Source organism: Mus caroli, unplaced genomic scaffold (assembly GCF_978045245.1).
Source record: "Mus caroli unplaced genomic scaffold, Mus_caroli_1 scaffold_2, whole genome shotgun sequence".
Lineage (NCBI taxonomy): Eukaryota > Metazoa > Chordata > Mammalia > Rodentia > Muridae > Mus > Mus caroli.
In genome coordinates, this window is record NW_028227257.1 from 60,555,322 (window position 1) to 60,581,802 (window position 26,481).

Below are 26,481 nucleotides of genomic sequence, written 5' to 3' on the forward strand. Positions count from 1 at the left end.
CTCAGGACTGGATTTTCAGGGTTTGTGCATAGCTCGGCCTCTCTCCCTCTCTCCCTCCCTCTCTCCGGCTCCAGGTTGGCTCCCCTGGTTGCAGGGCTCCTCAGCCCCACATACCACCAATCCCTTTCTTTAGCTTATTAAAACAAAATTTTATTCATGAAAGAGAGTGATGGTGATATCTATAGAACTCAGTGGGTCATGAGTTCTCCATTTTTATAAAATCTACCGTAGCTAGAGTTAGTATTAGATACTAAGAATTTACTAATTAGCTAGTTACCTGATAGGCCCAGCTTCAGTTTTTAGAAGTAAAAACATCTTTAGCGTTTAGGCTTCAGTCATTAACTTAGTTTTTTGTTTTGTTTTTCTTTAAGTCCAGTATGTGTTTATTGGGATGGTTCTTCCCTTAGTTGCCGCCTCCCAAAGAAACATCCTCCTGTAACCTTTGCTTTCGCCCTTGAAGGCCTGCAGAGGGCAGGGGTCAGGCAACCCACAAGGCCGTTATTTGTGCAGTGCTAATGACCCTGGTGGGATTTTAGCCTCCTGGGCGGTTTATACCCATGGATTAGAAATTAGGAACCTTGAGGGGAGAGGCTGGGGGTGGGGCGCTGAACAAATTCATTAATTAAAAAAAAGAAATTCGCATTCTTCTACAGATAGCTGAGATCCTTTGCAAAAGATTTATTCTGGTAGGAAGATATTGTTTGTTTTTGTTTTGAGGGGACTCATAGCAATCCTGCTGCTTCAGTCTTCCAAGTGCAGGAATTACAGGCATGAGCCACCATGCCTGGCTTAACATTAGCATTTTGAACAAAAGATAAAGGACACAATACATAAAAACGATCCATCCATGTGATTTTGCAGTTGGTGGCCTGTGGCTGAGCCATTCTGCATTGCCTGGGAATGCTAGCACTTGAATCCTCTGACATCTTTTTTTTTGTTTTGTTTTGTTTTTGTTTTTTTCGAGACAGGGTTTCTCTGTATAGACCTGGCTGTCTTGGCACTCACTATGTAGACCAGGCTGGCCTCGAACTCAGAAATCCACCTGCCTCTGCCTCCCAAGTGCTGGGACCATAGGCCTGTGCCACCACCACCTGGCTTCTGACATCTTTTTAACATATCTATTAGCTTTTTGAGAGGAAGTCTCATGTAAGTCCAGGCTGGCATCCAGTTTGAAAGCAGAATAACACTGAGCTTGGGGTCCCATCTCCATTTGGCAGGTGCTGGGTTACAAATGTGAGCGACACTGTCCACATTTTCCAACACTTTGTCCAGTCATGGCAGTAAGAAGTTTTCCACATGAACAGTGTGCAACAAACTCAGAAAGTCATGATTCTGAGGTACTGGGATGTCCTGCCTCATGGTCAGAAAGGGACACAGCAATGACAAGCAATAACGCCTTACGGGGGACAGTTTAATCGCCATCACCCAGGAGGCAGAGGCAGGTGGATTTTTGGAGGCTCTACATACTTCCCATGTGTGATCATGCACTTAAACTAATACTGACACCAATAAAGCCATTCACTATGATGCTGAGACCCACAAAAGCTACTGCCATGTACTAGGGTGCTGTCCAGCCTGCTATCACAAAGGTATAATGTAGAGCCAACTTTTTCTCCTACCAGGAACCCACTAGTTTGTTGGGGTGCCATAGGTGGAGACTAGAGCCCTTCAGCTCAGCAAGGCTCCTCCCGGAAGCCTGGGGACCTCGATGCCCTCATGCCCCGCCTTTTCCTCCTATTTCCCGGGTCTGACGTGAGTGTATACAGGCCAGTTGGAAGTCGGCAGGGTAGTGGTGATAGCTCTGAGACTGCTGACAGCCTATAAACTGCAGCCAGGGTTCTCAACCATCATCCTTTGCTGGAACCAAGGGATTGGGCGATGGGCTGCTCCCACAGGCTGCTGCTGTGGCTGGGAGCTGCTGGTAAGTGCTGTTTGGTGGTCAGGGTACCAGCCAACCAGAGACAACTAGATTTGGGGCTGCATTAGCAACAGACCAGGTCTCAATGGTTCCTTCTAAGGTGGCCTTGTGCTTCTAGAGTACAGCAAGAAAGGTGCGGAGCACGTCCAAATCTAAGAATCAGATGGGGCGTTGACACTACTTGGGAGGAAGCTAGAGAGAGGAGAGGTGGTGGGGTGCTGTACAACCGGGAGCGGTGCAGCCCCCAAGTCACTCCACGAGAGCTCTGGAATAGAGGTCATGATATATGTAGACACCTTGCAAGGCTTGGGAAACCCGGTTGGGTGGTAGGTGTCTAGCTTCAGCCTCTGTAGGCACATTCGGGCATTCGGGGTGTGGCTGGAAGCAGGGTACTGCTGAGTGACTATCCATCCCTTATGTCTCCCCCGTCACATTCTGCATCATCTAACCCTTCTTCCTGTCACCTTTCAGGAACTATTCTTTGCTCCAACTCGGAGTTCCAGGCACCTTTTCTAACACCTTCGCTTTTGCCGGTGCTGGTACTCAATTCCCAGGAGCAGAAAGTCACCCCCACGCCCAATAAATTGGAGCCAGCTTCCCTCCCAAATCCTCTAGGTGAGCTTCAGGCTCCTCCCTTTTCTTGGTTCACCATCTCCAGATCCCTAGGCCTGGAGAGGAACTCTACTTTTTCCTTCTCCCTTTGTACCTAGGCACACGGGGGCCTTGGGTGTTTAACACCTGTGGCGCCAGCGGCAGGAGCGGACCCACACAAACACAGTGCGATGGGGCATACACAGGAAGCAGCGTGATGGTGACAGTGGGGGCTGCCGGGCCGCTCAAAGGCGTGCAGCTGTGGCGGGCGCCAGACACAGGCCAGTATCTGTAAGTGCCCAGCAGGAAGAGGGTGGCAATCACCTGCTAGGTTGAGGTTCTACAGACCAGGGAAGTTGTCTTAAAACATTCCGCAGAAAAGCCTAGTGTCAGTCACTTCGATCGTCCTCCTAAGTTAACCATCGTCAGGACGGCCGCCCAATCAACGGTGGCTCCGAGATGGGGCTGGACGATTCCAACCATCTCCGTTAACGCTCTTGAAATACTCGTGGAACCCAACTGAAAACTCGGTCTTCCCCACCCCTTCACAGTCCATCTAAGCCCCTTAGGAAGAAGCTTTCCGGCCGCGGGTTCCCGACCTTGAGCCGCCGCCTGGCCCAGGACTGAGGCGCCCAGGACTGAGACGCGGACCGGTGCTCTCTCCTCCCGCAGGATCTCTGCCTACGGAGCGGCGGGCGGCAAGGGCGCCCAAAACCACCTGTCACGGGCGCACGGCATCTTCCTCTCAGCAGTATTCTTCCTCCGTCGCGGGGAGCCGGTGTACATCCTTGTGGGGCAGCAGGGCCAGGACGCCTGTCCCGGAGTAAGCGGGGCGAGTGGGACAGGGGCGCCCGGTCCGAGAGCTGGGGGAGGAGAGAATCCCTGGTCACGCAGCATTTCACCTTGGTGCCACCCAGGGGAGCCCTGAGAGCCAGCTCGTCTGTCTGGGAGAGTCTGGGGAGCATGCAACAACCGATGGGACCGAAAGGATCCCAGGCTGGAGACGCTGGACCGGAGGGGGCGGGGGTGGCGGAGGCGCCACCTCCATCTTCCGGGTAGGTGCACCGGGTGCTGTCGCCTCGACCCCCAGCTGGGTATCCCAGGCTCCGCTCTCCCTCTGGGTTCCCCGGGCTCAGGTCCCGGGCGCGGCCCCTGACCGGCCACTGGCCCCATAGCTGCGCGCGGGGGAGCCAGAGCCGCTGCTGGTGGCGGCGGGAGGCGGCGGGAGGTCCTACCGGAGGCGACCTGACCGCGGCCGGACTCAGGCCGTCCCCGAGAGGCTGGAGACCCGCGCGGCGGCGCCGGGCAGCGGCGGGAGAGGAGGCGCGGCAGGTGAGCGCTCCGCCCGGCGGGGAGAGGCGGGGAGAGGCGAGCGGCTCCGCAACGCCACTGCCCGTCGCTTGCTGTCGCTTCGCAGGTGGAGGGAGCGGCTGGACGTCGCGAGCCCACTCTCCGCAGGCCGGACGCTCGCCGCGGGAAGGGGCCGAGGGCGGCGAGGGCTGCGCGGAGGCCTGGGCTGCGCTCCGCTGGGCTGCGGCGGGAGGCTTCGGGGGCGGCGGCGGGGCCTGCGCGGCGGGCGGCGGTGGCGGCGGCTACCGGGGTAGGTGCACCCGTCGGAAGGGGTAGTCGGACAGCCCGGGTGATGTGACGGTAGAGCCTAAGAACCTGGCCTGAGCTTTCCAGAGGATAGGTGGGGAATGCCCCACTCTCCACTGTGTCAGGCCCCAGCAGGTGCTCTTACAAAGGAGGTCAGATCAGGTCAGGCCTGGGCGTGGTGGCATGCTCGCCTGCAGCGCGTGCTGGAGGCCGAAGGATTCCAAGCTAAGTAACTACGGAGTGAAGCCAGGCTAGGCTACAGACTGGTCTGGTCTGGTTTGGTTTGGTTTGGTTTGGTTTGGTTTGGTTTGGTTTGGTTTGGTTTGGTTTGGTTTGGTTTGGTTTTGTTTTGTTTTGTTTTGTTTTAAGACAGGGTTTCTTTTTCGAGATGGGCTGTCCTGGAACTCCCTCTGTAAGCCAGGCTGGCCTCGAACTCACAGATACCCACCTGCCTTTGCCTCCCAGGAGTTGAAATGAAAGGCATGCACCACCACCGAGCAGGCTGGTCTTGTTTTGTCTTTTACAAAGGGCCAAATTTCCCATGCTTGGTTGCACATTCCTTTAATCCTACTATCAGGAAACAGAAACAGGCAGATCTCTGTGAGTTTCAGGCCCGTTAGGGCCCCACAACGTAACTTTGATTTAAAAACAAAACAAAACAAAAAAGCCCAAATCAATTGCAAATCACACACGCAATTAAATCAAGTGCCTGTTCCAAAACAAATCCTTACTCTGCCAAAGTCTAAGGAATTTAGGGCCGGTCTTGTTAGCGTGCTACTCTGGGAGGCTATGAGCAAGAATGGTTTAAATTAGTAGTTCTCAAAGTGTGCTTATCACAGAAGTTATTAGAAATAAAAATTCAGCCGGGTGTGGTGGCGCTCACCTTTAATCCCAGCACTCGGGAGGCAGAGGCAGGCGGATTTCTGAGTTCGAGGCCAGCATGGTCTACAAAGTGAGTTTCAGGACAGCCAGGGCTATACAGAGAAACCCTGTCTCGAAACAAACAAACAAACAAACAAACAACCCCCCCAAAAAAAACAAAAAAAAAAAAGAAAGAAAAATTCAAGGATAAAATCTGAGAAGATGTTGGTCAAACATTAAAACAAAACTTAATTAGATAGGAGGAGTCAATTTAAGTTATCTTTAGTTCAATATACTAATCACAATTAATACCAATATTTTTGGTTCTGTCAGTATAGGGAATAAAATCCAGCCTGTGGTCAAGCCAAGGGCCTGGGGCATGCTAGAGAAATGCTCTCCCACAAGGCTACACCCCTAGTCTCAACAACATGGCTAAGAGAGTATTTCTGAGGTGCTCTCACTACAAACAACGGTTTGATGGCTTAAATGATTGCACAATGCATGCACATTTCAAAGTATCATACTATACACAATACTACACAGTTTTTATTTGTTGATTAAAATTTAGTTACTATAGTTCATTTTAAAGAGAAATGCACGGGGTGGGGTGGGGGAGGTCAGCAGGGGAGGTGCTGGTCTTCTGTTTTTTTTTTTTTTGGGGGGGGGGGGTTTTCGAGACAGGGTTTCTCTGTATAGCTCTGGCTGTCCTGGAACTCACTTTGTAGACCAGGCTGGCCTCGAACTCAGAAATCCGCCTGCCTCTGCCTCCCGAGTGCTGGGATTAAAGGCGTGCACCACCACGCCCGGCTGGTCTTCTGTTTTAACAGGTCCTAAGATGCTACAGAATTTGGGGATACTGATGTAGAACTCCTAGTCTATCAGGACTGGACTGTTCATAAATACTTCATGACACATCTTTGTTCACACAGGAATGGAGTTTGTGGGCTGAACATCCCTCATTTCACAGCTCAGTGTATGGTCTGGAGGGGCTCAGACAGACAAGGGGTCCAGCCAGGCTAAGCCAGGTCTTTGGGTTCCAGCAGAACAGTCAGTCCCCCTTTCTCTAGCCCCTCAATGGCAGTGTCATTAGCACAGGATTTACAATGGGAGATCTTAGCTTTCCTGCTGGTCGCAAGCCAGCTTCCCACACAAGGCAGCTGCGTGCTCCTCTTCAACCTGTCTCCTTTTTGTAGTTAAACCTCCATCAGCCGGGTGGTGGTGGCGCACGCCTTAAATCCCAGCAGAGGATTTAAGAGGGAAGCAGAGGCAGGTGGATTCCTGAGTTCAAGGCCAACCTGGTCTACAGAGTGAGTTCCAGGACAGCCAGAGAAACCCTGTCTCAAAAAAAAAAAAAAAAAAAAAAAAAGATGCTAAGCATGGAGAGATGGCTCAGGGGTTAAGAGCAATGAGTGCTCTTCCGAAGGTCCTGAGTTCAAATCCCAGCAACCATATAGTGGCTCACAACCATCCGTAATGAGATCTGATGCCCTCTTCTGCTGTGTCTGAAGACAGCTACAGTGTACTTACATATAATAAATTTAAAAAAAAAAACAAAAACCCTCCATCACTCTCCATTTCAAGGCGGTGATACTTCTGAGTCTGACCTCCTTTGGGCTGATGGGGAAGATGGCACATCCTTTGTCCACCCCAGTGGCGAGCTCTACCTACAGCCTCTAGCAGGTATTTGCTCTGAACCCCTGTCTCTCAGCCTGGCCAGCCGTCCTCCTCAATCCCTGGACCCACATCCCATCTGCTCTGAGCTGTGAGATTCCCAGTTCTTAACTGGCACATTATTTGAGAAGCACCTGTGAGTTGTGGCTATAGATCCTAGTGCAGGTATTCCAGACTGCTAGGCAGGTATCCTTGCTACGAACTCTCTCCAAACACCTTAGGGCTCATGGGTCCCAGAAGACATAATGTACAGGCTTGACTGACGTCCCCCAGGCTGGGCCAGCAAGATGGCTTGGGCTGGTAAAACCCTTGCCACTCAAGCCTGGTGATCTGACACCATAGTAGAAGAAGAAAAGGAATTCTGACTTCACAAGCATTGTGGCTTGGTCTATCTCTGAATGAAATCAGTCAATAGAAATGAAGTCCCCGGGGCTCTGACATCACCCTTTGTGTTGCTGTGGTTGGGACCACTCCTGACTAGAAGTAGCCATATGACTGGAAAGTCCTGTGTGTTCCATCCCCACTTCCCACCCCACCATGTCTACTCTTTTACTCGCAGTCACAGAGGGCCATGGGGAGGTGGAGATCCGAAAGCATCCCAACTGCAGTCACTGCCCTTTCAAAGACTGCCAGTGGCAGGCAGAGCTCTGGACGGCCGAATGCACGTGCCCAGAGGGCACGGAGCTAGCTGTGGATAATGTCACTTGCATGGGTATGTCTTCATAGAGCATTGGAAATGGATCAGGGCACAGTCTCCTGTCAAGAACATGTAGGCCAGTGTGGGAGGCAAGATGGATATTTAGATATAGATATGTATCTAAAAATGGCAGTTGCTATGGAAGGTATCAAATAGTTAAGGGGCTCTCAAGAGGGAGAGTTGCTTTTGTCTGGGGACAACTGTGGGTGGCACTGTGGGAAAGTAAACACTGAGATGGGGCTTGAAGCATGGATAAGATTTAAGGGTACCCAGTCATGGTAGCATACACCTCTGATCCCAGCAGTGGGTAGGCTACAGCAGAATTGAGAGTCTGAGCCCAGCCTGGGTTACTGGGAGACCCTATCTCAAAAACAACAAGACAAAACAAAACACAAGACAAATGAGAAAAATACTTGAGGGTAGCAGGACAGAGGAGCCTCCTGCTGGAGGTGACATTGTTCTTTCTCCCTAGACCTGCCAACCACCGCAAGCCCTCTGATCCTGATGGGAGCTGTAGTGGCAGCCTTGGCACTGAGTCTCCTAATGATGTGTGCAGTCCTGATTCTAGGTATGGGCATCTAGCATGGCTGATGCAGGCTGACCCTTCTCTCCTAGGCTGTGATGGACTTCTCTGTGGTTCTAGGCTAAATGTGGCTGACATCATGGCCCTTACCCCACAGAGCAATGGTGGGGTCCTCTCAGCTCTTAGGAGTAGTGCCAGGGAGTCCTGGGCCTGGGGAAGCAGTGTGGGCCTGATAAATACCTCTCTTCTCACCCATAGTGAACCAGAAGAAGTGTCAGGGCCTGTGGGGGACCAGGCTGCCAGGCCCTGAGCTTGAGCTAAGCAAGCTTCGATCCTCTGCCATCAGGACAGCACCCAACCCCTACTACTGTCAGGTGGGACTCAATCCTGCCCAGTCCTGGCCTCTGCCCCCAGGGCTCACTGAGGTTTCACCAGCCAATGTCACTCTACTCAGGTGAGTCCTCAACCTCCTTCTGTGATGATGTGCACTTTGAAGCCCTCCTCCCCATCCTTCCTCCTGTCATGATGCATTATGAATCCCAGAGGGCATCTAACTCAAATCCCTTGTGCAGAGGAAGTTCCAAAAGGCAAAGTAGCATGGGTAGGGTCAGATTTTGCCCCAGTTCTGGGGTGCAGAGATCTGGGAACATGACTGTTCTGGAGCCCACAGCTTGCCTTTCTCCCAGCAGGGTCTGCATTAGCACAAGGAGAGGCCTTATCCTACATTAGGACCCTGACTCTGGCCCCATCTCTGTGTGTCAGCATTAGCTTGTGTCTGAGAGCATCCATGGCCCAGAGAGAGCTCAGAGAAGGTCCCCTGGACCTATGGGGTGGGAGCCAAAGAGATAAAGGGGCATTGTCTCTTCTATAGACCCTGTTTGCCTATGCCATTCTCTTCCTTCCATCTTGTCTTCTTATAGAGCCCTTGGCCATGGTGCCTTTGGGGAAGTATACGAGGGACTAGTGACTGGCCTTCCTGGGGACTCCAGCCCTCTTCCAGTGGCTATTAAGGTGAGAAGGGGTAGGGCTTGCGGTTGCTCTAGAGCCTTTGGGCTAGAGCCTTTGTTGCTCTCCCTCCTAAATTACTCAGAGCTCAGGAGTGCTCTGCGTTCCCTCCCCAGACTCTGCCAGAGCTCTGCTCCCGTCAGGATGAGCTGGACTTTCTCATGGAGGCTCTGATCATCAGGTGCAGCCCAGGGCAGGCAGGAGGGTGTGGTGGGAGGCAGGATCTGCCTACAGGAACAGCCTCTCTGCTCTTGATGGCTGAGGGGCAGCCTTTTAGGGCACAGAGGTTTTCTGCACTTTAATTGGATTTAGAATATGCTTATCTCCCCACTGGTGATGGGGTCTATGCGCCATTTCCACTCAGCAAGTTCAGCCATCAGAACATTGTACGCTGTGTGGGGCTCAGCTTCCGGTCCGCCCCGCGCCTCATTCTGCTGGAGCTGATGTCTGGTGGGGACATGAAGAGCTTTTTGAGGCACAGCAGACCACACCCAGTAAGGCCCTTTTCTGGGCTCCCCAGACCCTTCTAAAATCCTATTTGCTCTACGATCTGGATGAAATGATGTACCTTCTGCCCAACTCAGGGACAACTGGCGCCTCTGACCATGCAGGACCTATTGCAGCTGGCCCAGGATATAGCCCAGGGCTGCCACTACCTGGAGGAAAATCACTTCATCCACAGGTTGGAAGCAATCAGGAGACCCTTGGCCCACTTCTCCCGTCATAACATCCATCCCTCTCTATATATACAACCTTTAAAGAAATGTAACAGAAAGAGCCAGAGTGCCTATGCTCCGTCTGGCATGAACATTTTGTCTGTTTTACAGAGACATTGCTGCCCGTAACTGTCTGCTTAGCTGCAGCGGAGCCAGCCGAGTGGCCAAGATTGGAGATTTTGGAATGGCAAGAGATATCTACCAGTGAGCAGGAACTGGGGAGCTGGGAGAGCTGCTGTTCCACAGAGGCTGGCTTGACCGCACTGGGAAAACTCTGCACCTTTTTTTCTCCTTCATATAGGGCCAGTTATTACCGCAAGGGTGGCCGGACCTTGCTCCCAGTCAAGTGGATGCCGCCAGAAGCTCTCTTGGAGGGCCTTTTCACATCCAAGACAGACTCCTGGTGATAGCATGTCCCCTGCTGTGCTCCCCCCACTCTGCCCTGAAGCTAGTCCTATCCCTTCACCACCTTATATGACAGCAGGGGACAGTACACATGATGGGTCTTGTTTGTTCCTTCTACCTCTGACACAGGTCTTTTGGGGTCCTGCTCTGGGAGATCTTCTCACTGGGGTATATGCCCTACCCTGGACATACCAACCAGGAGGTTCTAGACTTCATTGCCACAGGGAACAGGATGGACCCTCCTAGGAACTGTCCTGGGCCAGTGTGAGCTAACAGTGCTGCCCAGGGTGGGAGGCATCCCAAGGATTCAGGAGGCATAAACTCCTGCCTCTCCCTAGGTACCGAATCATGACCCAGTGCTGGCAGCATCAGCCTGAGCTCCGCCCTGACTTTGGCAGCATCTTGGAACGGATTCAGTACTGCACTCAGGTGTGCCCCCCACCCAAACCCCAGTCCCCAAATATCCCTTCGACCACCTCTAACTACCCTGGTTCTGCAGGGCAGGAAGAGAGCCATAAAATAGCCATGTGGTTCCCTGTTCCCCAACTCTCCCATTACAGGACCCTGATGTGCTGAACTCACCCCTGCCCGTGGAACCTGGGCCCATTCTAGAGGAGGAAGGGGCCTCCAGGCTGGGAAACAGGTCACTGGAGGGTCTTAGATCCCCAAAGCCCCTAGAGCTGAGTTCTCAGAACTTGAAGAGCTGGGGAGGAGGCCTTCTTGGCTCTTGGCTGCCCTCTGGCCTCAAGACCCTCAAACCCAGGTGCCTCCAACCTCAGAACATTTGGAACCCCACCTATGGCTCCTGGACCCCAAGGGGCCCCCAGGGTGCAGATACAGGCATTGACCACTTCAATGGCTCCTCCTCAAGTTCCATTCCAGGCATCCAGTAGGCTCTGCCCCTGCGCCTGTGTTGCATGTTCAGGCATGTTTCAGGGATATGCGGGCAACCTGGCCTCCCACACTGGAAACCAGCCCAGACCCTCTTGGGGAAGGTCCTAGGCTACTTTCAGTCTTTGGTCTTTGAAACCAGAGGCCACCCATCCACTGCAGGAGTCAGTTGGGAATCCTGGATTGTCCACTCCTTATAAGGATCTTTCCTCTGGCTCATTCCAGTGCTACACATGTTTTAGTAATAATAATGGTAATAAAAACAATAAACCCTTCTAATTCTTCAGTTCTCTGAGTGAATGTGGAAGAGAGAACCAGAAGTGAAGGGGAGGAGGCTGGAGTCACAGAAGCTGAATCTTTGAGTTTTATTAGGAAGGGTGTCCACTGTAGTGCAGGAGTTAGACCAGGAAGTCTATATACCTGTGAAGTACAATTATGGATCGGGACCCTCTGGAGAGGTGCAAAGCCACTTGAGAAGAGCTGGGCTGGGGGAGAAGCCCATTGTTTCTCCCCCTCCCTATAAATTAGTGTCATTCAGCTCTGGGAAACAGGCTTGTGTGGTAGGCAACTCCTGATGTACTACACCCCCTTAGTGGATGGCACCTGGTCCTGCAGGACCATGTGAACTGCCCGCCCAGCGGGGTTCCAGTCTCTTGCCGGCATGCATGGTGGGGGTGCAGCCACAGGTGCACATCTGTCTGACCAGCCGGCCCACGTTGAGGGAAAAGGGCTCAGCCTCATCTCTCAGCCAGGCTGGCCAAGATGCCAATGAGATTGTCCAGCCCCAGCAAATAGCCGTCCTCACGGTTGCCCTCCTCCCAGGGCCTCCGATGATCCAGGATCTGGCCATCGGGGAGAGGCGTGGTCTTGCCAAAATCGATGAGCCACACACCAGCACGATGGCAATGGTCATGCACGAAGAGGAGGGAGCTGCCAATCACCTGCCGACCCCCACGGCAGTCAGGCCACCTGCTTTTCCCCAAAACACCCCCCTTTCCCATTCTGAGTCTCATAAAGCACAAACTCACACCCTGAGCCCACCCACCTCTTACTTACCTCGTGCCGTCTAAAGAAATCAGAGATCTCCAGGGTATCCCGGATCTGCTGTAGGCGGTTCAGATACCTCCTCTGGAAGAGTCAGAGTGGACAGATTAATTTCACACCAAGAGCGGCTCTACTGACTCTTAGAAGCACCATGCATTTATTTCAACTTGCCTAGCAAACACTATAGTGGGGAAGTCACTCACATAGGGTGTAGGAAGTGGCTCACAAAGGAGAGGAAGAAAAACAATTACAGTACCGCAAGGGAAGTGCCACCACTGGGGGTAGCAAAGTTGAGGACATAGGCAAGAGGCGCCCTTGTAAACAAGGTGCCCAGACCCCAGGGCTTGAGAACCTCCTCTCACCAGCACTTCTGCATCTCCTTGCATGAACTCCTCAAAGACACGGGTCACTTGCTCTCGGCTTCGTGTAGTTTTGAAATCAGTGCTGCAAGATCCATCGGCTTTCTGAAGGAGGTGGGCAAGGACTGTCAGAGCCCAGGACCCATCTGAGGGGAGAGAGGATCGTGCAAAGGGCAGTGGTACCTCCCCGGGGCCTTAACCTCTGGGGATCAAGAGATGGCTACCGGAGGGTGTCTTTCGGTGATGGTTGAGGCAGGAGGTCAGGAGCACTGAAGGTGGGGCAGAAGAAAGGCCATGCAAAGTGAGGGGAGCCTGACCCACCTTGATGCCCTCGATGCGAAAGCCGAGCGTAGTGCTGGAGCTGATGCCTTCGCGCCATTGCATGTAGCGTGGTTTGGTGACCGCGCGCTGCGCATGCTCCTCCTCAGTAGGTGCCTCAGGGTCCACTGCCAGCATCTTCTTATACATGTCCTTCCGCAGCTTGGGCCGTTCTCGGGCTTTGGTCAGCTCCTCTTCCAGGTAAGTTCTGTGAAGTGCAAGTAGGGGCCAGGGCATGTGAGCTTTTATCCCAGTCCTTGGTTCCCGACTGATTCTGCCTGACAAAGAGAGGGGACACAAACCTGACACCCATCTTGCAGTCAAGCACACAAGGCCCATCGAAGCCATCGAGCAGGTCCTGTAACTGCAAGTAGCTTTCACCATCCCGCTCGACTATGCCATGGAAGGCCGGCACACACCCACGCAGCACGTCAGCCATCAGCCGCACCAGGCAGTAGTGTTCAGGCTCGGAGCTGCGTTTCAGGATCAGGCCGCTGGTGCCGGCAGCTTTGAAACTCCCTGCACAAGGGCACCAGTTAGAACTGCCCACGCCTTCCTGTGGCAGCAACCTCCCCCACCTGCAATGATGCTCACCTGTGTGCCCTGCTAACTGCACCCAGGAGTAGCGCTTTCTGAAAGGACTCATGACAGGCAGATTGACCATGGTACGGATCTTCTGCCAGTGGCTTTTCTGAAAGCAACAGGTCCAGGTCTGCAAGTCAGCATCTCAGTAATGTCCCTCTAGAGCAGGATTTCAGCTTGGTCCCATCCCACTAAAAGCAGTTAAGGTCTTTCATCCAAGCATTTGCTACCCACTCACTCAGTGACCTACCCAAAGAAAATGTATTGCAAGCCAGTGTTGCAGGTGCTGAGACAGGCGGAGAAAAGGTCGTTCTAGCTACTCAAATAGTCTGAAAGGACCCAGAGATTTAGCACCAGGAGGCTCAGGGTTAAATCTAGCTCTGCCATTAAGTGGGCTCTGGCAAGGGTTTTGAACTCAGTGACTATCAGAAATTACTTGATGCTGATTATGAGATCTATTATGGGGGCATCTGGAGTAAGCCGGGGAAGGAACTAAAAATCTGCATATCTGTGAAATGGGGGTCATCAGCACTATTGGTTTTTTTTTTGTCATCAGCACTATTGTTTGTTTGTTTGTTTTGTTTTTCGAGATAGGGTTTCTCTGTATATCCCTGGCTGTCCTAGAACTCACTCTGTAGACCAGGCTGGCTTCGAACTCAGAAATCCACCTGCCTCTGCCTCCTGAGTGCTGGGATTAAAGGCGTGCACCACCACACCCGGCATTTTTTTTGTTTGTTTGTTTTTTTTTTAGCACTATTGTAATGAATGAATTGAATTTGAATCTCCTCATCCAACTCCTGGCGAGAACTGGGCCAAACATACTCACTTGGGATCTGGTTCGCTCGCTTAGGAGGGCACATCAACCACAATCAAGCCTTCAGACAGGACCAGAGAGGGGAGGCCAGTCTGCCAGGCCTTGTAAAAGGAATGGCCTGAGGCTCCCTGGGACCCTCTAGCTGCTTGGATCTCACACACTAGACAACAAAGCCCAAGGCATCCTTGGCTGTGATCTGGATCAAGAACTCTATGGTCTGATGAGGAAATATAACGTAGAAGCCCTTAGAGAAAACTGCAGGTAAGTGGGGGTCTTTGGGGTGTTATCTCTTGCATCCTGGCCGTTACTCTGCCTTCCACTCAATCCTGGCATTTCCACCTTCTACTCCAAACTCAGCAGCCCTGTGTCTGCTTTGACATGTGGGGGCTGGCTCATGTATATATCTTGTTTGCAGCCTTGTCCCATTGATGCTTGTCTTCCTAGAACCCAGGAACCAGCCTCCTCACCAAAGGGAAGAAATGAGGTCACTTAAGTAGCAGAATTCAATTGAGCGGAAAGCCTTGCCTATGGAAGAGGTGGGGTTGATGACAAGGCACTGGGTAGGGAGTGAGCGGTTGCTTTAAGTCCTGGCTTCCTTCACCTCCTAGCTCAGTGATCCAAGCAAGTAACATTTCCTCAGGGAGGCGTAGCAGCTGCCCTAGCACGAGGCGCCCCACTGGCTACTGCCTGCTGCATCCCTTCTCATCTTCCCACGGTCATCATTGCTCTCACTTTCCCAACATGGCACACTAGGGCGTGATCACATGTCCAATCCCCAGGGATCTGGGGGTGTAGCCAGAAGCAGCCCACTAGAAACATGACATCTTTCAAAACTCCTTTTATAAATCTTTAAATACATACAAGGTTTGCATTTTGCTGCATAATAAATCCAGGCTTTATTATAAAACTCCCTTCCTTCCTCAAGTAAAATTCCAGGGATGTATGTAGCATGTGTATTTAGCAGGAGCATCCTAGACCTCTTCTCTCACTTGAGATTCCTGATGATCTTGATGCTCGCACACAGCATGACTATGATCAAGGCTTGCAGAAGCTAGCATCCTCACGCCCTGGGTCCAGGCTCCCACTTATGCTCTTGATCAGCCCAACCTCCTCACTGTGATCCAATCATCTAGCAGTTTTTATATTTTGGTTCTAGGGGTCAAATGGGATACCACATGACAGCTTTCACAAGGTGGAACATTTACAGCTAAAGGGGATTATGAAGGTTTTAATCTCTGAGGTGGGTTTAGGAGCCTTCTCTTACTTCCTTTAATGGTGAAAGGCTTGAGTGGTTTAAAAAGCCTAACAAATTTTTGAGGGAGGGTGGGGCAAGAATGAACTTAACCAGGGTACATTTAGTTCTGCAGTCATCCCAGCGGGAGGACCAGCTTGGGCTGTGTGAGGAAACTTCACCACCATTTCTTCGGGGGTTTTGTAATTTCTTTCTAAGATAGAGTTGTATGTGTGTTTGTGTGTGCCTGGCTGTCCTGGAATTAAATCTGTAGACCAGGCTGGCCTTGAACTCAGAGATTCAGAGATCTACTTGTCTCTACCTCCTGAGTGCTGGGATTAAAGGCTTGTGCTACCACACCAAGCTGGAGTTTTGTGATTTCAGTGAAAGGACTGAAGGCTCAATTGAGGCCTCACAGAAGCCGATTCATTGGACATGGTAGGACATGGCTGTAGTCCTAGCTACGTAGGAGGCTGAAAAAGGAAGATTATGTGAACCCAGAAATTTGAGGCCAGGCTGTGAAACACTGAGATAGGTCTTTAAATATATGATGGTTTGACTGGTTAATATATGATAACAGTATCAACTTGTCCCTGAGCTGACATGAAATAGAGCCATTCCGTACTCTCCTTGGTTTTGTGAGTCTTTTTTTTTTTTTTTTTTTCTGAGGCAGGGTTTCTCCTGGAACTCACTCTGTAGACCAGGCTGGCCTTGAACTCAGAAATTTGCCTGCCTCTGCCTCCCAAGTGCTGGAATTAAAGGCATGCGCCACCACTGCCTGGCTTGGTTTTGTGAGTCGCTTTCCTGCCCACTATCTCAGCAGAGCCTCCCTGACAGCTCCTGAAATTTCTTATAACAAGGTGTAGCTTTCCTTGCCAATAACAGATATGGCCAAACATGGATCCAGTTGATGTAAGCCCCGTGGAAGCGAACTCACTGCCAGCTTCCCTCTGAAGAGTGGCTCTTTCTGCAAGGAACAAAACACACTCATAACCAAGTAAATCCCAAAAGACTGCTAGATAGTCACTTTTGGATTGGTGGGTGGGTGGGTGAAGATTTTGGCTCATAAACAACATCAGGGAAGATATGATCCACCCCTGACTCAAGGGGAGACTGCTTCTACCAACCACAGGCTGCCTTGACAGCTGGTGCAAAGGTCAAGAAACCAGTGTCCACGATGCTCTGATGACAAAGGAGGCCCCTCTGATAATTTCTTTTCCTTCCAGATGAGTGTCTCCATAAGTAGGGACTTGTTGTGCCCTAGCCTTAGACCTCTTCCTTGTCTAAGCTCTGTTCGGAAGCCTTGTGAACATCTGCTCCTTACATCAGCCCAGACAGCCCATTCCCTACCAGACTACATCCTTTGCTGTCTTTAGTTTCCATCTTGTTCTCTGCCTCTATAACAGAGGTTCTCAATCTGTGGGTCGCAGCCCCTTGGGAGGGACAAACAGTTCTTTCACAGGGGTCATCTGACCATCAGAAAAACACTGATATTTACATTATGATTCATAATAGTAGCAAACTTGGAAGGTTGAGAATCACTGCTCTATAGAGTCACCAATCCTGGTTGACATTTCTGCCAGCCCAACACCCTCCCCATGTTCCAATTGTCCTGTCAAACTAGCACTCCCTGTGGTGATGGTGGGGAGAGCAACCAATTTAAATTTACTAAATGATTTGCACTAAGGTATAAGTGACCCACGACTTCACCTTCCCATGGGCATTTGCTTTTTAAAAAGGAAGTCTGTTAACCTAAATTCTGCTCTATAATTAGTGGAAAATGATGTGTGGGGGTTCTGAGTCCAGGAGGGGACAGCATCCAGGTCTCCTTACCTACCCTGAGTAATTGAGAGAATAAAACCAGATGAATAAGAATCAAAACACCCTCTCTTCTGCTAGGGTCACTCCCACAAATGTCTGAGGAGACAGCCAAGACCTTAGAGTCACACCACTTGCCCCTGGAGTAGGCCTCCTGCTTCTCCCTTGGTTGCTCAGTTTTTCTTGTTCCTGAATTTTCCTTCTATCAGAGAAAAGGCCGCTGGAGGGAGCCCAGCTAGCTCTTCATGTCCTGCTCTGAGCAGGCTGTACAAGCGCCTAGGAAGTAAAGGAAAGGTCGTGGAGCCTGGCTGAGACAGGCAGAGCCTTCTAGGGCCTCAAGTTGGGTGTGAGATGCTGGCTAGCTAGGCGGCAGCCCTACAATGCAGGCACCGTCTTTCCCCAGGTGCATCCTTAACCGTCAGTGGGACCCGCTTTGCTTCCTGACCGGGGAAGCCCTCAAAGGCCGGCTGAGCGGGTGTGCTATGGGGCCTGCTGTGAGGCAAAGTCCGCTCCCGGCCCTTCCACGCAGACGCAGGCAGCCTCTGTCAACAGCCCCAGGCTTATCTGCCACTCCGGAGCTGTTTGCCTTCGGGGAGGCCCCGGCGGGCGGGGGGGGGGGGGGTTGGGAAGCCTGGGAGACAACCTGAGAGTTTGAAAGGTCCCTGAGAGGCCATCTGGACCTGCTCCTGCAGGCTCCCGGAGAAGGAGACCCAGGGTGGGAAAGGAAGATGAAGACTTGCAGGGAACAGCTAGCTTGGGCTTCTCCTGGATGTCCTGACCCCTGCCGGAGCTACCTACACTGGACCCAGATTGAGACTGCAAGTCCTCCTCCGCACAGCCTCTCCCTGAGCACTTAGGGGGTCCTGGGGGGCGGAACAGGGAAGCGGGTGTGCCTGCGCCCTAGCCCGGGTCCTCCCAGCTCTCACCGGTCGCGCCCTTCACAGGAGCCCGCCTCTCGGGTGTCAGAGATTAGAGCAGGGGAGTGGCAGATCTACGGTACAGGTTCTTCACAGGTCCTCCCACTGTTCACAAGTCACAGTATTGGGGAAGCCTCGGCCTCGACGACATTCGCCTCAGTATCTAGTCTAGAGTCGCCCCAAGAACGACCACCGTACGGTGTCAGGATGAAAGACACAGCGGACTCGTGACTGAGCCCCCGCACCTACACCTGATGACGGGAAGTGGGGGGACGACATCCTTGCTGTGAGTCCCCCACCCTCTTTTCTCTTTTGTATTGCAAGTCTCTGAGTCACAGTGCCACTTCGAGTCGATACACTGCCTCCCTCGGTCCAATCCTAGTGTGCAGGGATGCCAGGTTCCAGAAGGCCCAGGCCACACCTCAGCGCTCTTCTGAAGGTGTCTTACTCTCGAAGTCGCCAGGACGCGGCCTTCTGGGCAGAGCGGGGCATTCCTTTTTCTCTCTCTCTTTCCACTCGAGGAACGCTTGCGTAAAATGCATCTAGAGCAACGCTGCACAGTCCACAGGCAGTTAGTTTAGTTATCTGGCCATGGTTAAAACAAGGGAGATTACTGACACAGGAGGGATCGCAGGTTCAAGGCCCGAATAGGCTATAGACTGTGTTTCACTGTAACTTGGCAATTTAGCGTCAAGAAAAGAGGGCTAGGATGTAGCTCAGTGGTGGTTGTGCTTGCCTACTGTGTTTGAGGCCCTGAGTTCAACCTCCAGTCAAGGAGGGCCATACCACGAATAATGACTTCACCTCATACTGGCTGGTGATAGCTGACGGTTAAATTGGCCCGGGAACATTCACATTGACATACAGAGACTAGCAAGCTCCTGTCAGCCTCAGTTTACCTTTCCCAGGAGACTTAGGAGCAGTAGGCCAGGGCGAGGAGGGGGGACGCAGCAGGTGGATCTTGGTTCCACTCGGTTCTAGCCCTGCGCCCCTCCCTTCCCGCATCCACGCCTCGTGCGCGCGCGGGGAGCAGACGGCAGCGGCTCCGGAGCAGAGCCAGGAGCTCCGCTCCACTCCCACTCAAGAGAGGGAAACCGTGGCAACGGCGGGGGTGGGGCCGCGGCACCGAGAGGGGGAGGAGAGGGAAAAGCTCACGCGCCCCTTTCTCTCTCAGGGCTCCCGGGGCAAGGCTACCCCGCTCAGATCTCTCCAGCCCTACCTGACAGTTACCCAGGTACGCCCGCCGACCCGCCGGCTCCCGCTCCGTGGGTCGCGTACTCCTCAACCTCCTTTAGACGCCCAAGCGCTCAGCTACCATCGCCTGCCTAGCCCCCGGAAAAGAACCAAGGCGAGAGGTCGTCCTGGGCTCCCTCTCCGTCCCATGCCCCCTGTCCCCCGCTTGGGCTCTCGGCGGGGGACGCAAGCTGGTCAGAGCAGAGAGCGGAGTCCCCGGCGCGCAGCCCCCGCTGGCCCCGCCCCCGCGGCCCGTACCTGCCCCACGTCCTCGCTGGTTTCCAGCTGCACGTTGCCGCGGCTCCTGCTCTCGCTGTCGCTCAGCAGATCGTCCTCCGAGTCCTCGAGCAGCGACGAGGAGCCGGTGGAGGAGAGGGACGAGGTGGAGAGGCGGCGTGGCTGCTGCAGGTGCGACCCCGCAGCTGGGAGCCAGTTCCCCTCCCGGTCTGGCGGCCCGGGGCTGGCCGGGGCCACATCCTCCTCGCTTGTCACAGTGAGCTGAGGGATCACCGGGGCAGGGGCAGCACGCGGGAGCCCGTTGGGCACTTGTCCCCCACGCCGCTTGGCCCCACGGGCCCGGGGCTCCCCTGCGGCTGCTGCAGCGGCGACTGCGGCGCAGCGCGCTTCGAAGAGCAGGCGCAGCTCCCCGACGCTCCGGCGCGGAGCCCGCTCCAGCCCGGGGCTGCAGGGCCCCGCGCCCCGTGGCCGCGCCATGCCCGTCGGGCGCCCGGGCAGGGTCATCTCCCGACACCGGAGCCGCAACCGAGCCCACCAGCCCGCGGCGCGGCGGGGACTGGAGACGCTCAGCGCCCGGGGCTTGGGACTGCCCCGGGGCGGAGCCTCGGCAACGCCCGCCCGGCCGCGCCCCGCCCCGGCCGCGCCCCCCGCCCACTCCTTTCACTTTCTGAGAAAGCGCGGGCCTCCCGGGGCCCTCGCTGCTGCAGGAGGCTTGCAGTGTCCCGAGTGTAAGGTGGAAGTCCCAGGTCCGGCCCCCGCCTTATCTCTCGACCTGCCCTCAAGGTGGCAGGAGGGACCTGCCCCGCCCCTAAACCCAGTGCCCTCCCGCGGCTTTTGAGGGATTCCTTCATTGGGAACCAGAGGTCTTGATCTGCACAGGAAGAAGCTGCGCCCATTCCTTCACTCGCTTCCTCGGGCTCCTTTCCGTGTTCCAACCTTCCTGGTCAAAGTCTTTTGAGTCTCTGGGGCTTTTCTCTGGCCTGGGCCCCTTAATCCGGAGTTCAAGGCCGTCAGCCATCCAAGGAAGCCACACCCCAAGGAGTGTGCCCAACTAGAGTCTGTGGCCAGGGTCGAGCTGAGACTGCTCCCCACCCCCACCCCTCGAAGCTCTCCTCTTCCCAGCGGGCAGAGAACAAGGTCAAGAGGCGGAGTCTGACTCTCTCCAAGTATCACAGCGGGTGCTGGCCTGCATTTCCACCGCCCCTCTCCAGCCCCCCACTAGCTGGAGGTGCTGTTTCTTCTCCTCCTCCCCCACCCGCCCCTTTGGAGCTTTGTGGCTTCAAAAGGAGTCCTTTCGCCTCTCTGAACTGCTGAATCTCCTTCGTCGCAGAGCTGCAGGGTTGCTGTGAGAGTAAAATTTTAGAGATGGGTGTTGAGTGCGGAGCTCAGCGGTAGAGCACTTGCGTAGTAGGTGACAAGAGCTGGATTCCATGCCCAGCATGAAAGGAAGGAAAAAGTCTTGGTGCTCCAAAAATGTGAGTGCTTTTTAGTGTTGTAATAGACAGCCAGTGTCTCGGGCCACCCTATCTTGAGTGGAAATGTAGGCTCGCTCCTTCTATCCATCTCCCTATCTGTAAATAGAAGAAAAACTTCACACGGCCTAGAGTTGTGGCTGCACACTGAAAAGAGAACACCGATATAGAAGTTCAGACACTGCAAATCCTTCTTGTCATCTCTGAATGGGTCTCTGGCCTCTGCTTGCAGGTGCTCAGCTGAACTGCAAGGCTACTGTGAGCAGAAGCCAGAATTGTCTGCCTTCCCCTAAAAGAATTGAGGGCCCTGTCATGGAACACCTAGAACAACAACCCTGAGATTGCTGGGGCAAGCCCAGGGCTAAGTATGAGGCTTGCCTTTTCTCTCTTCAGCCAGAATTTAAGATGGCCCAGGAGAGTGTTAAGAGGGAGGAGGAGAACCTTTGGCAAAGAGAAAAGATCCCTAGATGACTGACTGGTAAAGGGAGAAGTGTGTGTGTGTGTGTGGGGGGGGGGTTGGAGGACATGTTTCCAGGGGCGGTGGCTGCTTGTAGCCATGGGATCTCCAACTGCATGCCAGAGTAATGGGGAGACTTTGACAGCCCAGGTCATCGCAGTGCCTGCAGCTGCCACTCAGCTTCCCTATAGATTTTGAAAAAAAAAAAAAAAAGGAGGAGGAGGAGGTGTGTGGGAGGAATGAAAGCAAAAGAGAAAGGAACCCACAGTCTGAACACTTGCTTCCTCCTTGGAGAAGTGAAGAAGCAGCATGGACTCCTGGAAACGGACACGTTTTCTGGGGCAGAGGTGTGCATGTCTGAGCGTTTGAGCCCAGAGCTATGCCAGCTTGTAGCAGGGAATCTCAGAGGATAGACTGGGACCTGACAGAGGAAAATACGAAGAGGGAGGAGGGAGCATGTTACTGGGTACCTGTGTGCCAGGCAGTGTGTGGGCAATGCTGGACTAGTAGGCTGAAGGTCTAGCCTAGCAGCTGAGAGAAATCCCAGAACAATTCTTTTTCTTGTATCACGTGTTCGCCCAAGTTTAGCAGGAACCAAAGAATGTTGCTGTGGGCCACAGAGAATGCCTACGCTACCTTCTATTAGGCAGAAGGAGGAGGATCAGGGATTCAAGCCATCCATCCATAGTTATAAGCTGGCCAGCCTGGGCTACATGAAACCGTTTCTCATCAATAACAACAGTAGGTGCTGTCTAGGTGGATTTTGTTAGATGAATAAGGACAGGCAGAAAACAGAGGGAACTTCCATACTGAGGCAAGGCCTGGATAGGTCATAATTAATAAATAGTAAGCCTCCAAGTCTAGTAATCCTCCTGCCTCAGCCTCCCAATACCAGGGCCTCAGATGTAAGCTAACATGCCCAGCTTCCTCCACTTTTTGTTGCTTGAGTAGAAGGGATGTGAAGGAAATCAGTTTATGGAGTGTGTGGGGTGGTGGCCTCCTGTGTGCTGAGAAACAAAAGGTCTGGAAGGGAACAAGGGGCATAGAGCTGGGGCATAGAGGACTATGTCAAGGTTTTGGGGGGGTCCTTGAGGGATTGCTCTGAGCTAGGTCACCGAGTCATTCTGCTTTGGCCCCAGACCAGCTAACTGTCATAGGAAACAAAGTATCTGGTTTTTGAGACAGAGTCCAGATAGATATGTGGCCTAGGCTGACTTTCTTTTTTCTTTTAAAGATTTATTTATTGATTATATGTAAGTACAAAGTAGCTGTTTTCAGACACACCAGGAGAGGCCATCCGATCTCGTTACAGATGGTTGTGAGCCACCATGTGGTTGCTGGGAATTGAACTCAGGACCTCTGGAAGAGCAGTCAGTGCTCTTAACCACTGAGCCATCTCGCCAGCCCTGGCTGACTTTCAGCCTCCTGAGCGCTGGGCTCACAATCATGTGCCACCACAACCAGCTTTCAACCTGTTTTCTTGAGGCATCTCATGGGTTAGTCCTCCTATACCTTCAAATACTAAGGTGCCTGAGTCCTTTCCCTGTTGCTTAGCCACCTGGACTCAGTATGTGTGAGGGTTGTGTCTCTCCTGGAGGTCAACAGCCATGGGACAAGAATATAGGGAAGGAGAGGCCTGGAAATAGAAAGAGCAAAGTGAGGGGTGCATGCGTGTGTGTGCACGTGCTTGTGTGTTTGTGCATGTGAATTTGTGTCTGTGCGTGTGTGTATGCATTAGTGCATGTGTGCATTCGAGAGTGTGTGCTTGTGCCTGTGTGTTCGTGCGTGCATGTGTGTGCACGTGTGTGTGCATGTGTGCGTGTTCCCCGTCCCCCCGTCCCCATGTGCTCAATTTATCTCTATCCTCTGCCTCCACTCCAGGTGCTGAAGCAAAATTACTGCTCACTACCCCCACGTCTATCTGGTCCTGTGCAGCTTCTAAAAGCTTCTTTAAATTAAAAAACAAAACAAAACAAAAACCTTTATTTTGTGTGTATTGGACTTTAGCTTGCTTGCCTATCTGTGTACCACATGGGAATCCCCAGTGTTCACAGAGGTCAGAAGAGGGTGTCGGATCCCCTGGGGTTGTGAGCTGCCTTGTGGGTGCTGAGGATCAAACCTACGTCCTCCTTAGAGGAGTCTCACTGCTGAGCCACCTCTTCAGCTCCTCTGAAGTTCTGCAAGACAAACAGAGGGAGAGAGAGGGCAGGACAGCATGCACTCTTGAATGAGGGACTCATTACTCTGAGACTCCAGGTCTTCCTCAGGGGAACTAGTTCAGTGTTAGAGGGGAGGGATTAGGATATCATTTTCCTCTGGTGGGACTAGAACAAAATTTCATTCTAGTAACACATGCCCGAGGGAGCTTGGTCCTTCTTCTTCTTCTTTTTTTTTTTTTTTTTGAATTAATTTTTTTTATTAGGTATTTTCCTCATTTACATTTCCAATCCTATCCAAAAAGTCCCCAATACACTCCTCCCCCCACTCCCCTATCCACCCACTCCCACATTTTGGCCCTGGCATTCCCCTGTATTGGGGCATATAAAGTTTGCAAGTCCTATGGGCCTCTCTTTCCAGTGATGACCTACTAGGCCATCTTTCGATACATATGTAGCTAGAGTCAAGAGCTCTGGGGTACTGGTTAGTTCATAATGTTGTTCCACCTATAGGGTTGCAGTTCCCTTTAGCTCCTTGGGTACTTTCTCTGAGCTTGGTCCTTCTAAGCGATGTGCTGAACATAAGACCCCAGTGTTTTGTGGGAATATCTTGATTCACTCCCTGAGCAAATATCTATTGAGTAGTTGCAATGAACAAGAGAACCAGCCATTGTGCTAGATGCAAAGGAAATAAGAACAAATGGCTCTGTTCCTGAGGTGACTCACATTTTAATGGAAGAAAATCACATAGGAGCCATCGGAAAATTGACTATAGGATGCTATAGGACTTCCTTCACTGTTGGCAATGGGTCCTCAGGGGAGCACTGCGAACCTTGGTCTCTTGATTTCTTTACCTATTTCGAACATTCTCAAGTGGTCACTCTGATGTTTGGCTCTGCCCAGGACATTCTAAAAAGAGGGCTGGTGGGAACCTGGACCCATCTTCAATTGTAGGGTGGTGAAGGGCAGTCCTTCTGGAAGGGGAAACACACAGGGTGTCTTCCTTGACAGTTCCAACCTCTGACACTTCTCAGCTCTGGGTTTCTTCTCTAGCAATTTGCCCTATACCAATTTGCCTCATAGTCTTTGTGACAATGTTCTGAAATAGCCATAATGTTAGCAGAGCTGAGAAGAATACCTCCCATATTCTGTTATTCTTGTCTAAAACAAAGTGTGTCACCATGCCTGTGTATGTGTGTTACAGCAGTCTTCTCCTGACATACTTCAGATCCAAGGGTTGCTGTTTCTCAAGGAGCCTGTGTTCCTCTGAGTCTCTTGAGGACAGGGAACTGTAGGGCCTTTTGTAGTGGTCAGTGATTTGGAGGTGATGACCTCCCAGAGGGCCTTTGGTCAGGGACTCAGTGTGAAACCGGGACTGCTCAAGCCCCACCCATGTATGCTAGTGATGTGTTGAGTCTGCTTAAAGTAAGTGCTCACTAGGAAACGTCCCTGCATCTCCCAGTGAAAGAGTAGGAGATGCAGTTCTGGCAGGTATCAGAAGCAGGAACCTTGGAAAGCAGCCATTGGCCCAGGGTCCCAGAGGCTAGGGTCCACTGCAGGTGAGTTTAGGCCATACAGGCGCAGTGTCAAGACCTCGGCTCCCTTAAGACAAGGAGTGCCTCCAGCTTGGGGGACAGAGAGACACTTCTCACACGTGCAAGCGCTCACAGGTGCTCCTCACGGCAGCCGATCCATCCCAGTTGCTGCTCACCAACCAGTCGTGCTTCCACTTGGGCTGCCAAGGCACTGGACTCATCAGATCCCTTAGGACACACCTGCGCTTAGTGCCAACCGGCCAGCTCCACCCTTCCCAGCTGCGCTTCTAGAACCTAACAGAAAGCCTGGGCTTTTGATTCTGCGGGCGCCCTTGGCAAAGCATTCCCCAGTTCCTCCCGCTGTGCATGCAAAGCATTTGGGATCAGAAAGTCTGGGCCTGTCTGCTTGATCCTTTTCCCTCCTTTCATCAGCGGTCAGGTAAGCGGTTACGGTCCCAACTGCGCTAGGGGAAGCTGAAAGGGCACCCACAGTAAAGGCTGGTCCTATGAGGATTCAGCTAGGTGGTGAAGGGTAAAGGGGGAAGTTGATGGAGAGAAACTCGCACTTTTGGATGGGGCTTCGATGTAGTTATGGGAAGAACCGGAAGTTTGCTGAGATTCTATTTTTCTGGCTAGAGTTCCAATACTCTGGTAATTTATGGATGGTGGTATATATTGGAAGACCAGAGGTAATGACAAGGAAGGGGAGTGAGGCCTCCGGAAGATTCCCCAAACCAGACTGACTATGTAGCTGAAGACAACGACCTTGCTTTTTTTTTTTTTTTTTTTTTTTTAAAGGTTTATTTATTTTATGTGAGTACACTGTAGCTGTCTTCAAACACACCAGAAGAGGGGTATCGGATCCTATTGCAGATGGTTATGAGCCACTATGTGGTTGCTGGGAATTGAACTCAGAACCTCTGGAAGAGCAGTCAGTACTCTTAACCACTGAGCCATCTCTCTAGTCCCAACGACCTTGAATTTTTATCTGTCCAGCCTCCACCTCCTTAAAGCCTGTTGGGATTGCATCTATAGCCCTGTGAATGCCAGACACACTGCCTTTATAGCTACAGCTGTTTTGGTGGGTGTGTTGGGATTAAAGACATGGGCTACCATGTCTAGCTCACTATTAAGAGATCAGGTACTGTGTCGCAGAGACATGGGCATTGGGATTAAGTGGCAGTGCTAGGAGATGAGTACCAGTGCTGCCTCTGGTCCTTGGCCATCTTAGATACAGAGCAGGCTGGAGTTTCTAGCTGTGCCTGTACTCCAATAGCTGGGTATTACCTCAGGCCAAGAAAACTGCAAAGTTTCACCCACCAGGCAGTGAGGCAGCCCTAGAACTGCCTTATAGCCACAGTGGACCTTTTACTAATGCTGCTCCTTGTAGCTCCCAGTTTCAGCCCAAGGAAACCCAGTGTGAGTCTGTAGTCT

General features: G+C 52.5%; 2 protein-coding genes and 1 non-coding gene across 4 annotated transcripts; 2 read left to right on the forward strand and 1 right to left on the reverse strand.

Annotated features, from left to right (window-relative positions):
• Positions 1 to 2,228: 2,228 nt before the first annotated feature.
• Positions 2,229 to 11,142, forward strand: Ltk (leukocyte receptor tyrosine kinase). Of its 2 annotated transcripts, XM_021157078.3 has the most exons (19): positions 2,229 to 2,533; positions 2,629 to 2,800; positions 3,182 to 3,332; positions 3,427 to 3,564; positions 3,685 to 3,841; positions 3,927 to 4,109; positions 6,548 to 6,646; positions 7,197 to 7,349; positions 7,807 to 7,902; positions 8,116 to 8,311; positions 8,778 to 8,868; positions 8,979 to 9,043; positions 9,227 to 9,356; positions 9,447 to 9,544; positions 9,690 to 9,782; positions 9,880 to 9,981; positions 10,113 to 10,247; positions 10,322 to 10,412; positions 10,544 to 11,142. In XM_021157078.3, the coding sequence occupies exons 1-19, from the start codon at positions 2,335 to 2,337 to the stop codon at positions 10,874 to 10,876; spliced, it is 2,682 nt and encodes an 893-aa protein (XP_021012737.1). In that variant the 5' UTR covers positions 2,229 to 2,334; the 3' UTR covers positions 10,877 to 11,142. The 2 variants fall into 2 exon arrangements, with proteins under 2 accessions (XP_021012737.1, XP_085690676.1); XM_085834550.1 differs by lacking the exon at positions 3,927 to 4,109.
• Positions 11,143 to 11,225: 83 nt separating this feature from the next.
• Itpka (inositol-trisphosphate 3-kinase A) lies at positions 11,226 to 19,990 on the reverse strand. Its single transcript, XM_021156118.3, has 7 exons — positions 19,449 to 19,990; positions 13,190 to 13,286; positions 12,898 to 13,114; positions 12,599 to 12,803; positions 12,281 to 12,382; positions 11,931 to 12,002; positions 11,226 to 11,815 (listed from the first exon to the last, which is right to left on the reverse strand). Exons 1-7 carry the CDS (start codon positions 19,929 to 19,931, stop codon positions 11,612 to 11,614), a joined length of 1,380 nt encoding a protein of 459 aa, XP_021011777.1. The 5' UTR covers positions 19,932 to 19,990; the 3' UTR covers positions 11,226 to 11,611.
• Positions 19,991 to 21,420: 1,430 nt separating this feature from the next.
• Positions 21,421 to 21,549, forward strand: LOC115030467 (small nucleolar RNA SNORA44). Its single transcript, XR_003836063.1, has one exon. It is a non-coding gene; the product is annotated as a small nucleolar RNA SNORA44 (small nucleolar RNA).
• The last annotated feature ends 4,932 nt before the right edge of the window (positions 21,550 to 26,481 follow it).

Excerpts from the sequence above, each read along its gene's own strand:
- Ltk (XM_021157078.3), top strand. The coding sequence starts at position 2,335 with ATGTCTCCCCCGTCACATTCTGCATCATCTAACCCTTCTTCCTGTCAC. Across the intron at positions 8,312-8,777 it reads GCCAATGTCACTCTACTCAG|AGCCCTTGGCCATGGTGCCT; the intron begins GTGAGTCCTCAA and ends GTCTTCTTATAG. Across the intron at positions 8,869-8,978 it reads CTCTTCCAGTGGCTATTAAG|ACTCTGCCAGAGCTCTGCTC; the intron begins GTGAGAAGGGGT and ends TTCCCTCCCCAG.
- Itpka (XM_021156118.3), bottom strand. The coding sequence starts at position 19,931 with ATGACCCTGCCCGGGCGCCCGACGGGCATGGCGCGGCCACGGGGCGCG. Across the intron at positions 12,804-12,897 it reads GACTGCAAGATGGGTGTCAG|AACTTACCTGGAAGAGGAGC; the intron begins GTTTGTGTCCCC and ends TGCACTTCACAG. Across the intron at positions 11,816-11,930 it reads ATTTCTTTAGACGGCACGAG|GTGATTGGCAGCTCCCTCCT; the intron begins GTAAGTAAGAGG and ends GGGGGTCGGCAG.